Source organism: Emydura macquarii, unplaced genomic scaffold, assembly GCF_026122565.2.
Source record: "Emydura macquarii macquarii isolate MOO-44397 ecotype Brisbane River unplaced genomic scaffold, CSIRO-AGI_Emac_v2 contig_968, whole genome shotgun sequence".
In the NCBI taxonomy this organism is placed as follows: domain Eukaryota; kingdom Metazoa; phylum Chordata; order Testudines; family Chelidae; genus Emydura; species Emydura macquarii.
Window position 1 is genome coordinate 429,389 of NW_027131105.1, and position 14,337 is coordinate 443,725.

General features: G+C 39.9%; 1 protein-coding gene across 3 annotated transcripts in view; it reads right to left on the reverse strand.

The window, feature by feature from the left end:
* VGLL4 (vestigial like family member 4) overlaps positions 1-14,337 on the reverse strand; it is a 133,084-nt gene that overhangs the window by 7,784 nt on the left and 110,963 nt on the right. For all 3 annotated transcript variants that reach the window (XM_067543749.1, XM_067543750.1, XM_067543748.1), the window contains one exon: positions 1,224-1,446. In XM_067543749.1, coding sequence (XP_067399850.1) covers positions 1,224-1,446 — 223 coding nt within the window. The remainder of the gene's footprint in view (positions 1-1,223; positions 1,447-14,337) is intronic.

A 14,337-nucleotide genomic window follows, 5' to 3' on the forward strand; every position in this document is an offset into this window, starting at 1 on the left:
ATTTGCAAGTTGTAGTGGAAATTTTCCCCACTGAAAGATCCCTCCACATATATGGATTTACTCTTTGCAATAAAACATAGTAGGGGAGGAAGGAATGGCTGGATACATGTGCAAGCTTATGTTCCCAAGCTGCAGCTAGCCACAACTTTTAATAGGTCATTGGCAGAACAAGATAGAGGCTGTCATTTCCTTCTAGTCCACTTGTGAGAAGGATTATAGTGTTGGGGTGACAGTGGCTTTTGCAGAGAGGGATTATTATGTAGCATGCATGAAAAACCATCTGCCTTCACAATGCAGATTCTTTAAAAGAAGATGTTGCTCCCACGATGGCAAATGTCAAAAACCAGAACCAGTACTCCATGCCTGTGCAACTGTGCACCATGGCATGACCTACCCACCTCATGCCTTCTCCTTTATGTTGGCTGAGTTGAAAAATTAAGCCATTATGGAGAAAGACATCTCCAGTACAGTTAGGGAACACAATCAAACAATGGGGCAATACCACATGCAGAGAAGATGATGTCATTGGTTCCACACACAAACCTTTTCACATGGACTAAATTTGTTCAATGACTTTCGGCATTCAGGGTGGGGCTTTAATTCAGTGATGAGAAGAGCCTTTCAGCAGTCTGTATCTCATTGGGTTAGAGAGCTCTACGTTAGTCCAGCTCTTCCTCTTCTCACCTCTTCTTTTCATGTTTCTTTCCTTTCCTTCCCCTCTTCAACTGCAGTCACAGCAGAGAGAGATTTTCAAAGGCACATAGGCACCATCAAAGAGAGCTGAGTGCCCTTTGTGCTTTTGAGTTCTATTAATTATTCCCTCAGGGACTATTAAGGAGCCCTCCCCCATGAACTGTTATTTGAACAGAGTGAATCAGATCTGTTAATAAATTTGCATCTCTAATTTAAACACATGCACTTACAAGCTTATCAAAACACAAAATACATGGGTGTGTGGAAGACAGTTTGGGAAAGCGATTTGCAGTCAATCAGCCAGCCATTTTCTCTCATGAAACACATTGAGCAGTGGCAGCCCTATATCTTAAAATTAATTGTGAAACTTAAAAAAAAAAAAAAAAACCAATATGTTTTGCCTGAAGAGTATTATTGCCTACCTATTGTAATTCATAACATATTCTGCTTCGGTCTGGGAAGTCATCTGTGTGTATAGCAAAGTTTCCTACAACAATCAAGAGAGTCTTATCAATCTAGAAGACAAGTACCTGCTGCCGTTCCAGAGAAGTCAGCGTAGGTGTGATGCTGACTGTTCGCGTTGCATCTAAGCTGTTTTTGGTCAGTGCTAGAGGTTGATCCATGGTCAAGCTTGGGATCGAGGCGTACATGTGATTGGCATGAAGGCTCATTGTTGGGGCAGCAGCCCGTTCTATTGGACTGCGACTCCTGTCTCTATGCTCCTTTCGATAATCCCCATTGGGAGTCTTGTTTCTAGCAGTTTAAAAAGAAAAAGGCAGTCAATTATTTTATCATCACCATTTCATAAAACCACATTACAAAACTCTGGGGAAAGGCCTTGCTCCCCTAGACAGTTGAAATGACATTTGCAAGACAGAGGCCTCAAAAAACCAAGAAACACAGGAGTTATTCTTGACCCCCGAGCAGTCCACCAGCACACAGGACAGCACAAATGATCCCGTGGAAGGCACATCTGGTGAGTTTTCATTCTTATTAGCATTTCTGTCCTTGTACATTGTGCGGGGGGGGGGGGGGCATGAGGGGGATCTCAGCCATTTCATTGAGACCTGGGTTAGCACCCAGTACAGGCAGTTATTTTATGTGTTGATAAACGTAGCGTTTCTCATCACTTGTTATAACATGGGAAATTTAATGTATGTAATCTGTTATCCCTCCCTCGGCTGGAAAAACTTTTCAGTGGAGGACTGCCTTGTTCATCCCTCCACGGTAGGATTTTTCTCTGCAATCAAGGAAGCCAGCATCATGGCTTCCTGCGTTTTAAGCATTGTTCCCCCACACCACCACGCTGTCCTCAGTTGGTCTCCGTACGGATTTGAAATCCGAGCCTTAATCCCCCCCCCCCCCCCTCCACACACACACACAACAACCCGCCCACAGCTGATCTCGGTAGGGGTTTGAAATACAAGAGGAAATCGTTTGATAGATACATTGTTTCATTGGCTACTTATTTAAATTGTAACATTTGGACACTTAATTCACTATGCTACTTGTGGCTACATTGTTTCATTGACTCCTTTTTTAAATACTTACATTTGTATCACTGTATCCACTATGCTAACTATGTGTTCCCTGTTATTTTTCTTTCATTCTGTAGACACAGAATTGTCCAGAAGATTGTCTAGGATGCAACCCGTGCTCTCCCCCACCCCAGCAAGCTACCACCCTACTCCTGGAGACAGTGTGAACCCTCTCCCCCCCCCCCCATTTCCCAATGACTGGAATGTAAAGTTTTGCAGTATTCAAAAACGTTTTTTAATTAAATATTACCTTGTTCAGGAGGGATTTGTTGGACACAGATATCAAAGGGGGATTGGGGTGGGGGACATCAAAGGCAAACAACATACTTGAACAGAAATCAGTCCTGCATCTCATTGCAGAACCTGGTTTTCAAAGCTTCCCTAATGCAAAGTGCTCCGTGGTTAGCTTTCCGCATAGTGCTGGCATCTGGCTGCTCATAATTGGCGGCCAATCTTTCTGCCTCCACAGCCCAACCCTGGGGGAACCTTTCCCCCTTTGCTTCACACACATTATGAAGAACACAGCAAGCAGATATCACAGAAGGGAGGTACTTCTCACTCATGTCCAGCCTAGTGAGGAGACTCCTCCATCTACCCTTTAAACTCCCAAAGGCACATTCTACAACCATTCTGCAACTGCTTAACCTCTTATGAAAACACTCCTTGTCACTGTCAAGGTGGCCAGTGTAGGGCTTCATTAGCCAAGGGAGCAAGGGATAAGCAAGATCCCCCAGGATCACTATGGGCATTTCCACACCCCTGATGTGAATTTTTTGGTCGGGAGAAAGTGCCCGCCTGCATCTTACAGAAAACCCCTGAGTTACGAAATACACGAGCATCATGCACCTTCCCAGACCACCCCACACTGATGTCTGTGAAACAACCCCTGTGATCCACAAGCCCCTGCAGGACCATGGAAAAGTACCCCTTGCGGTTTATGTACTCGGTCGCTAGGTGTGCAGGCGCTAAGATAAGGATGTGCATCCCATCAATGGCCCCCCTGCAGTTTGGGAAGCCCATCGTGGCAAACCCCTCCACTATGTCCTGCATACTTCCCAAAGTCACTAGCCTTCGTAGCAGAAGTCTATTAATGGCACTGCACACTTGAATCACGGCAGCTCCCACTGTAGATTTACTAACTCCAAATTGATTCCCAACCGAGCCGTAACAGTTGGGGGTTGCCAGCTTCCAGAAAGCGATGGCGACTCTCTTCTCCACCGTCAAAACTGGTCTCAAGCAAGTGTTCATGCAATTCAGGGATGGTGCCAGCTCCGAGCACAGTCCAAGGAAAGTTCCCTTTTGCATATGAAAGTTTTGCAGCCACTGATCATCATCCCACAGCTGCATAACGATGCGGTCCCACCAGTCTGTGCTTGTTTCCCTGCACCAGAACCTGCGGTCCACGGATTGCAGATGAAACGTTACAGCCTGCAGCAATTGGGAATTGTTCTATCTATTGCCTGTAGCAGGGCAGCGACGGTGGCATAGGTGTGGTACCTGCTTCACCTTTTTGCTCTATTTCTAAAGTACTCCATGATAAGCCGCGTTGTATTTGTCACAATCAGAATTACAGCGCAGAGTTCAGCTGTCTCCATGTCTCTGCAGCAATGGTGATCGGGAGGAGTAAAAAAACAGCACAAAAATCCTTTTCCTGTTTCTTTGGGGGGGGAAGGGGGGAGTAGCGTTGCATCCTGGGACGAAGACACTCTTCCAAACAGCCACCGTGGGATAGCACTGTGGGATAGCTACCCACATTGCACTGCTTTGTAATTCGAATTAAGGCTGGCCAGTGTGGACACAAGAAACCAGCACAAACACCGTAGTGTGGACAGTCTGCTGCGATTTCTATAAATCGATTTCTGAAAGTCAAATTAAGCTCATTCGAATTATCGCTGCAGTGTAGACATAGCCTTGGTTTCATAAATGATGCTTTAGTTCATCTAGGAAAAAACTGAATTCCCGTGCCTGCCCTTATAACCAGACATTTAAGAGATCTCGCCACAGAAAGCAGTACACACAGCACACTGAGAAATGTATTCTTACGGGTTTGTGCTTTGCTCTATGGCTTTGCCAGCCAAGTAACATTTCAATTCACAAGACAAAAGTCTGCAATATCAGTATTCTGAAGAAAAGTTTTGGATTGCATTATACTGAGCTAATGACTTGTGTGAGTGAGAGATTAAACAAGTACAATAAACTGCTCTTAAAATACAGCACTGAAAATGGCCATTGAATGAACACAAAACAAGCTATAATCTTTCATTACCTCTTAAAAGCGTAAACACAGAACCTTACAGAAAGTCTCCATTTAGGGAGGTTTTTTGTTCAAGAAATCAGCTAAATGAGTTATACCTGGGCAGAAAAGAGTGTAAATCTACATACAAATTATGAGCTACGCTCTAATTGCCTTACAGAAAACAGTCCCTTTGAACCACAAGAACATATTTAAGGCAGTGAAATTGCTCAGGTGAGCAAGATAAGCAGAATTTGGCCCCACATTATTTTCAAATTTAGGGAAAATTTCTAGTGATCAAAGCCAACAGAGGTGGATTATTTTTTCTGCTGCAACACACAACCATTGACAACTGCAAACCAGAGAGGTTACACTTGGGTGTATGATCACAAGTAAAGCCTATACAGGCTAGTACAGTTTAAAGTATTAGCATTGCTTGGTACAAAACCAAATTCTTCCTGCTGATAAATTCAGATTTTCACTGGCTGAAGAGAATAAAACATTATCCCTCAAATTTTACTTTTCTGTGTAATAAAGACACATCAACTGTCAAAAGACAGAAGTCTCTTCACCACAAAGAGCTGTTTCTGCTGTGAAAATGGAACTGTAGATTCACAGGTTTGCCCAACAGCTGGGATTTCAATGACAGAATGTTGCATTTGCTCATCAAAAATGGCAAAGCTAGACTAGTTATAGGGAACTCTCAAAAATGTCAAGTTTTTCCATATATTTACATGCGACTCAAACAGCATCTATATTTCTATTTATTTTGTATAATGCATGCAATCACACTTAATGTATATAATTTCCTGTCTAAGTTTATAGAGACCTTTATATCAGTGTAGAGCTTTGAAAACATGATTCCAACAGAAAAACTGGGCGAGAGGTCGTGAGCCCTTGGCTGCAGGCTTGGAAGGTAAGTAAGTAGGGGAAATTCCACTCCAATCTGTGAGGAAAGGGAGCAAAACCAAGGTGGCATTATCCCACCTTCCCTATGATGAGGACATAGACCCCCACAGGCTTGGGGGAGAATCAGGGAAGGGGGGATGGAATGGGGAAAATCTGCTATATATGGATAACAACCCTTCACAATTTCCATAGGAAATTCCTGTGGGAATTAAATGCTGCTCCTTTAAACATCTGCACCTGCTCCATTCCTTCCACCCCTCTTGGGAAGGAAGGTAATGCACAGCCGTACATGGTGAGAAATTTGTAACATGGCTCCAGAATGAACCTTGCTACCAGAGAGGATTTATAGGGGAAGAGGGCTCACGGAGCATGAGGAGCAAGAAGCAGCACAGAGACCAGGCCTGAGATTAATGGAATCTCCAGACAGTGAGAGGGAGGCCATACCTCGGCCCCCTCCGTGGGCCCACAACTCCTTCTCCCATTGTGAGGATGATCCCCTTTCAGTCCATTGTATTTCAAAATCCTTTTCTTCAGTAATTCACATGAAAATCTATCCAGTACCGACAATGGGAAATATTTGTTACTTCTAGTTTTACAGAGGAAATTCACTGTTTTTATTTGAGCCCAGCACAGAACTTTACAGTACCACACAAACTAGTAACATGAGAGCACTATTCAGACTAGAGTATATTTATATTTCAGTACTCTCAGGATTAAGATTAACATTAAATTCTTCACTTCTCTTCTGAACCCTTCCCCCTTCCCCAGGATAAGTGGTACCCATGATTCTTCGCCACTCCTTCTGGTCCATGGTATGGGTTCATAGGTCTCAGAGTTCCAGTCCATTTCTCCTCAGATTTCTCTTGACAAAGTCTTTCCATCATATCCTTGGTCTTCCGTGACCTTTCTTTCTGTTTTCTTTCTCCTTCCATCCATATCACATATCCAGCCCATCTCAAACATGTGCTTGCCTATCACTGAGAATCCCGAGTTCATCTTTCCCCTAATTTCTTCCATGTGCACTCTGTCTACCCTCCACTTGTCTGCCATTCTCCTCAGTATTTTATTTTCTACAACCTGAATCTGCTTTTCTTCCATTTTAAGACCCACTGTTTCCAAACCATACAGCAGGCAGGGATAAATGCACGCAGCATACACTTTTCCTTTCAGTTTGTTACTTAATTGCCAGTCCAACAAGTATTCCTGCCACCTTTTTCATTGCCACTCATGCAGTTTCAATTCTCCAGATCTCTCCGATGACACTCCGATGAGCACTTCCCAAGCACACATTCTTTTTTTCAGATTCAGCTTCTTTCTTGAAACTTCAATCAACAGGTTTTCCACCACGTTCCCTACTTGCATAACTCCAGTTTTCACCTTCAGTGTCCACCTTCAAACTATCATCTTTAAAAACACAGATGCCCATTTTGATATCATATTTACCGATCCCTCTTTTCTGTCAGCCAACAGGGACGGATTGTTAGCATATATTTGTTTTCTCTGTCTCCCCACAGGCTCAGTTCTCCTACAATTAACTCCATAAGTAGGATGAAGAGAAGTTAACTGAGCACACTGCCTTGTCTCAATGTCACTGTCACCTCAAAACTTTCTGAAATTCCAAGTATTGGTATCTATCACTAACACTTTACTCTGGATACAGCTCCTCAATCATTTCTACTTCTTGCAGTCCCCTCCCATTCATCTCAATACTCCAAACACCAGCTCCAATGGAACCAAGTAAAATGCTTTTTCAAGATCAATAAATGCAACATTCGTAGTTATGCCTTCCATTTATCATTCTTTCAAACATCTGTCTCATGGCAAATATTAGTACTCCTTCACTTCTTAAAGCTACATTACTCCTCTTATATTATCCTCCTCCTTGCACCTCAACCTTGCCTCCAAAACTCTCTCAAGGACTTTAAGAGGCTGATTTAACACAATGATGTGTGTTTGGATCATTTGCCACCCTTTGCCTTAAAAAAAAGGCAAATAATTCCCATTTTCCAGTCATCTGATGTTCTAGCTTGCTCCCAGCAAACACACAGTAATCTATGAAACTGCTTCATTCTTATATCATCAACTGCTTGATCTTAACAGTTCTCTTGTCTTTATCAGCTGCCTTACCATTCTTCATCTTACTCAGTGTTTCTTATACCTCCTCCACAGAGATCAATACCCCAAAATTGTCTCTGATGCTTGCACTCACAACTCTCTTGCTTAACAGTCTTTGGAAATATTGTTTCCATGCCTCTAATCACCTGTTTAAGGTTAGTCACTACACAGTTCCAGTTCTTCACACACCCAGATTTCTTCAGATCTTGATTAGCATTAAGTTCTAACAATCTTAAATTAAACCCATGGCAAAAAAACACTCAAAAAACCCTATCGAACCATAGAGGTCTATTACATTCTATTGCTATGATGACTGTCCATACACTTGATCTGAATATTATTAATCCAGGGTATGCATCAAACTCCTTCACACTGCTATTATCTCATTTTAAAAATATATATTTTGAAAATATTGCACGACAATGTATATGTGGAACTAAAAACACTGTTATGAGACTAGAAAGAAAACAGGGACTTGCTGTCACTCATTACTGGTAAACTTGTTTCAAAATTTGGAAAGCTTGAATTTCAGTTAATTTATAAAGTTTAGTATCACGGGCAGAAGCATCTTAAACAGGAAACAGTTGTTCGGTTGTTTACAAGCAATGTTTACAGTAATAGTATGAAAACAATTATTTTAATAACTTACATGAAAACAGTATTCAGTGAATTTTGTATTTATTTCTTTTGATTTTTTTTTTTTTACTCCCGTTTAAATTATGTTTTGGAAAACTGCTCTATTCTTGTTTAGATACTTTATGCTCTGGCCAAAGGGACTCAAAGGGAATCAAAATTGTTTCCATGTCTCAAGATAATTGTATTTCACCAAAATGAAGTAGTTCTGTATATCCAGGCTTCTTGAACAGTAAGGATATGCATCTTTATAGGTCAAATATTAAGCCAGAAAAATATTCAGGATAATTGCTAGTTACCTTTGAAAGCTAAATATTTGTAATACATAGTCTATGAATGACACTATTTAATTGACCAAACACACAATCCCTCACTGTCTCCCAGCCTCTCCACCCCTTAAAATATCATTATAGGCCAAATCCTCAGCTAGTATCAGTATAGCTCCATTGACTGCAATGGAGCAACTCTGATTTAGCCAAGCTGAGGATCTGGCCCTGTGTCTGTAAATTTCAGTGACAGGATGGTTGTTAGCACCCTCAGCCCTAAAACCTTCTAGCTACCTATTGGTATAATTTTACTAAAATTATACACTGCTCAAACTTCAGTCCTTTTTCCCAGTGCTTAAAAACAGACATTGTTTCCATGTTTCTCCCCAGTGAATCATAACCAAGGCTCCAGTGCTTACCATGCATCATGTGCTTAGATGGATGTCATACCAAAACCACACACATCCTGACTGTTAGATGAAAGTCTGCTTCAATTTGTTTCTAAATAATGTTTGTTAATTGAAAGTAATGTTTCAATCCTGTATGTTCAGCAATTTAAAGGTAGTTATCCCACATTGTTTTCAATGGTTTTTGAATTCTACAACCTTTACACGCTGCTGCTCTGTGTACTGGCACAGAACAGTGGTATATTCACACCCATCCTAGAGGAACAGACTAACTCTGCCAACTGTTTAAGGAAAAGGGAAAAGAGAGGCCTAGCGAAGGGGACAGCTTTGCTTGCACTGACTTCCAGCATGCAGTTTCTTAAGGAATAGATGCCAAAATGTTACTGTATCTTCAAGTGGAGAAATCACAAATGTCCCAGAATCCCTTTGGCAGAAAAAGTTCTTTCTTGAAATGGTTGTACTATAAAAGTATATGGCACATGCAGAAAGAACAAGTTTCCACTTACACTGCTTTTTAATTTACTGTCCAAGATGTTTTTCCTTACACACACACTATGCATTCTATGGCTAAAAGTAAATTAAGTACAACTTGACACAAGACTCAAGCCTTATTTTAATGTTTTGACAGGAAGTTTCAACATCTATCTTTGATAGTCATATTGCTAACATACAGGGATTTCCATTAAAGATTCAGGATTTACCAGCAATTACGATAGAACTGTCACATGATATTATCACAGTTAGAAAAGAGAAGCTATTGTAACTGAAGTAATGCTGCACAAATGTTGACATTTTAATGGTTACTACTGCACTCAAAAATTTTGATGGTTGAAAGAAGACAACTGCTTCTGTTAAAAGCTATTTAAGGAATTCTGATCAACTGGTAGAAAATATCTTTCCACAGTGTTATTAATGTAGCTTGTATTCTCCTCACCTCCTGCAAAATGTACCTATTTACATACTTCACCTAAAGCATTGCTACGTGAGGAAAGGAGCACCTCAGTACCATTTCACTAAAGAATAAAACTGAAAAAAAGTGTAAGTGTTCCTCACTAATTAAGAGCCTTTAGTTTAAAAAACTCTAGATAAATTGCACTTTAAATGCCAACCTAATTATCAGAAGTACGAATACAATCAGTTAATGTAAACAAACATTCTTTGTATCTCAATATAAAAATACAGCCAAGTCTACTTCCCCACATCATGCTGTAGAGATTTCCCCCCCCTTAATTTTAAATATATTTGTTCTTCCGTTATTTCATTTCACCGCTTAGTTGCCAACCGTATAAAGCCTTAAAAGTAGGCAATTTACAGCAGTCTAGAAATTTGTTATTTTTGTGAGGATCACTACCACACAGACTCTAAACTTCAGACTGGTTTTCGGAGAAGGGCATAGATTGTTCACTAACAAAATAAAATGAACAATGTAATTTTTGTTATATAATCTTCCCTTACGGAAAATCTGCTGATTTAACTGAATTTACAAATCCTGTTCTGTACTGGCCAATGCATCCAGCCCAAAACTAACTACTGATCTTCCACAACAAGTTTCCTTGTAGCACCACTGTGGCAGTTGTGCCACTTGCCACATTTTCGGAGCGTGAGTTTATACTCATGCACTCTCCCAGAAGTGCAGTTTGTGGCTCAAATGGTTACAAAGATGGACTTTAACTGTGGCCAGCAAATCTTCCATTTCTTCTCCACGTCAATACCAATTATAAGGAAAGAGGCAGGTGGCCTGTTTCCATTTGCAGCCTCAGGCTGGAAACACCACTCAATAAAAGGCACCTAGGATTTTTAGATGGTAGCCAGAAGCTTGTCCAGCAGTCAATATTTAAACTTCACTTTTCCAGTCTAGAACTTTGATTATCAGAGACTGCCAGACAATCCGATTTTTCCTATCTTGAATATCAAATTCACTTTGGAGATTTGACCATTACATTAGTGAACTGAGCCAAAAAAAAAAGATGGAATGCAAAAAGATGAGGCTGGAGGTAAGGATTAATGAAAGTTTGTGGAAGATGGGTGTGTTCTTTTTGCTGAATCAGAATTTTATAGTTTCTGCCCTCTATTACTTGTACTTAATACACTTTTCCTGTGTTGTTGCCACTGGATGTCAGTAGCCATTTTAGTGAACAGTGCGTGTGTGTGCGTGCGTGCGCACAATGTAAAAATACTGAGAAGTAAATGTGTTTTCTGTAAATGTGTTTTTATATTACTTAGACATCCTGTAATGCAGTGGCAATTTCAGGTTATTCTCATCTATTCATTGAAACAAACAGCTCATTAGCTGTTTGGCTTTATGATCTCAGATTGGATACTTAGATGCAAACCTAATTTCCCTTGGAGAATAATTTCACAGCAAAAATATAACAGATTAACAGTGAGTTGTCAAACGAAGTACAGAGATTTCCAAATGGTGACAGTCTATGCCCTAAGAAAACACTTTCAGGAAGAATGAAGAGCTACCCATTTGTGATGACTGACTATTCATAAAGACTGTATGTAAGTACACAGTGGGCAAGTGCAGAATGCACAGAAGCTGAAATATAAATATAAGGCACAATAAATCAGTGGACATCATCTTAGATCCCAGCTCTAATTTCTTCATAGGAAATATTGTTTCTCTTGGGCCAATCATCTTCAGTAAGTCCTCTAGACTAAGAGATTGATGTGGATGCTTTGCTACATTTCCTGACATTCCCACACACAATAAGTCAAGCACTATGTCTCACTAGTTGATAAATTATTTTGCTTTCTGTTGATTCTTTTAGAGTGTGGCTAGAGATTCTCTCGGAGACACACATATCCACACACCATAACATTATGAAATGATGCCAGAATTAATTTATCTGGAAAGAGCTTCAGAAATGATGGGTGCTGCCAGGTTTGCTAAAGTAACTGCAGTTAAAAAGTCTATCTTGACAGGAGAGAATCAAAAGACACTCTCAGTCTACTTGTTCAAAAGGTAGCAGAAGAGTTTGCAAGAGAATATAGTTTCAGGCCTTGGATAGATTTTGATATTTGTCTCTGTGTCTCAGTCTCCCAATGTATAAAATTATACCTGCATGCTAGGTATTCGATGAGGTTTAATGAATTAATGTCTATAAGGTGCTTTGGATGACCTAGCAAGAATGACCTATAGAAGGGCAAAGTATTATAAAGGAGGATGGGGGTGAAGTTTTGCCTGAAATTTCTAGTTATAACATGAAGTCTACAAGGGAAGAAAATGTGATTGAGTAAGTGGTACACCGGAAGAGCGATGAAAAGCAAAAAAGCAGTTAGAAAATTGGAGGGGTACTGGAGAGTTCCTCAGGGTCAGCTGTAAAATGATTAATCTGTATACAAATGCAAAGCCTCAAAAACACCTTCTGCAGGCATTTCCTCTCCCATTCTACCATTCATGTGCTGGGTCATGGGCAGTCTTGCATAATTTAGCCATGTTAAAATTCTTTTGAAGTCTTACACTTGGCTCATGCAACAGACATTTTACGCCACGTCACTAGGAATGACTGTAAAACAGTTTATGATCACACAGAGAAAACTGTTGGACAATCCAAGGAAGCAAGTTTACGCAGAAAATACACATAGCAGTGCTATGGCTGATTGCAGTAAAATTAGCTACGTGAGTTTGAGCTCAACATTGCCAAAATAGGAGGTATGTTAATCTGTTCTAGAGGCTCTGAGAAACCTGGTGTAGTAAACTGGTGCTGAAGAAGCTGAAGAGTGGAATTCTGTACAATGCTGTTAACGGAAAACAAAAACAGTGATTATTTCTCTCAATATTTCGTTAGTTACACTACTCTGATCTAAAACTTCTCTAACAAGTCATTGTCAAACCTCACACAACTACTTATAACAATGTAATGCACCAAAATAGTGAGCTTGCTCTTATCAGTTTATAGGCCCAGTTCCTTAGCAGGCATAATGTCCTTTAAAGTCTATCTGAGTTTATTCTGTCCTTAAGCAAGTAAAAGACTGAGGGACTAAGCTTTTTTTTGTCCCATTCATCTGGAAGCAGATATTATGGAAGGTCAAAAGGTAACAATATACTGGACTTGGCAAATTTATTAAACAAATCTTGATCATGAATAGGAAAGCAGGTGTATGAAACCATGGCCACTAAACGGGCTTTGCAGTACTATATTTGATAACTGCAAAATTTAGTGGAAGTAGATCATACTGTTCTTAGCTCTACCTAAACTGACAGTTCTTACAGCAGAGAAAAATAGCTCTGAACCATCCAGTTCTTAGCAGGTATAATCTCTATCCACCAGATGTGTGAGTAGTTTGTGTGAACAAGAGACAGCTCAGAAAATATGCATACCTTATGGACAGAGAGTTAAAAGATAGTCCTAAAAGAATATTTTTAAATCAACTGATTTTGTAGTATATGAGCTTTCTCACAGGCAATCTCATAAAATAAAGAATAAACTTTTTACTAAAATGTGATAAAATCTGTTCAACATTTAAGACCACATATTTACTCCAAAACTAGGAATTGAAAAACTATATGAGTCACACTGATACAGACCCAAACATGGAGGAAAGAGATTTTTTTTTACCCCATATACTAGGCTATATGTGACTGCAGGTGAAAAACTGAATTACTGAAGGACTATGGAATCATTCAGTAATATAAAAAGGCTTTGTCTGGATTTTTCAAGACACTCTACAGCAATGCTGTAAGTAAACATTGAAAAAGAAAAAGCAAATTGGTCACCATACTCAAATCTGCAGTAGCCACACTGGCCTAGGATAGAGTATTCTGTATTTAGCGCTCGCATGGCCTAGTACCAAAGGATGTCTCAACCCCAGAACAAACGTCTTAATAGAGAAACCTCTGAGTTTCATAAGCTTCTTGGTCAGAGTAGCAGATCTCAAGCAAAACCAAAACGTGTTTATTAAGCAATCAATTTATTTTCATTGCTTGGTTTTTAACTTTGAATAAAATTTTATATGAATTCTGAAAATGTTTTTGACTGGAAGCCTGTGACAATATGATTCAGGAAGCTTCATGCCCTTATCAGTACTTAGTAAAACAAACAAGAAATAAGTTGTGCACATGCAGCTTACACTTCATACAGGCTATGGACAGTTTCTATAGACAACGACTCTAAGGGCAGGATTTTGGCAGAAACACATGAATTAACTTTAACTTCACCTTAATATTTGACTCCTCAATTATCAACAGTAACTGTACAACTGTGCCACATTAAAGAATACATGAAGCAATAATTAATGTGTGTTCTCTCTTCTCATTCTGAGACTTTCCCCAGACAGTTTGGGAAAAGGTTTTATCAAGGTACACAGAATTAATTCCACATATCCCATTATTTATCACAGGTATTCTGCACTCAACTCCCAAACCAATGCAAGGAAACTCAGCTACTCAATAGCTGATAAAATGGGCAAACGAAATCCAATTCCTGAACATACAGGCACGCAGGTATAAGCAGCAAATTTGGTATGCAGGCATGCAAGCTTCCTATGCATATATTGGTGTCTACTGCATTTTAGAAACTATAATTTACATGAGGGAA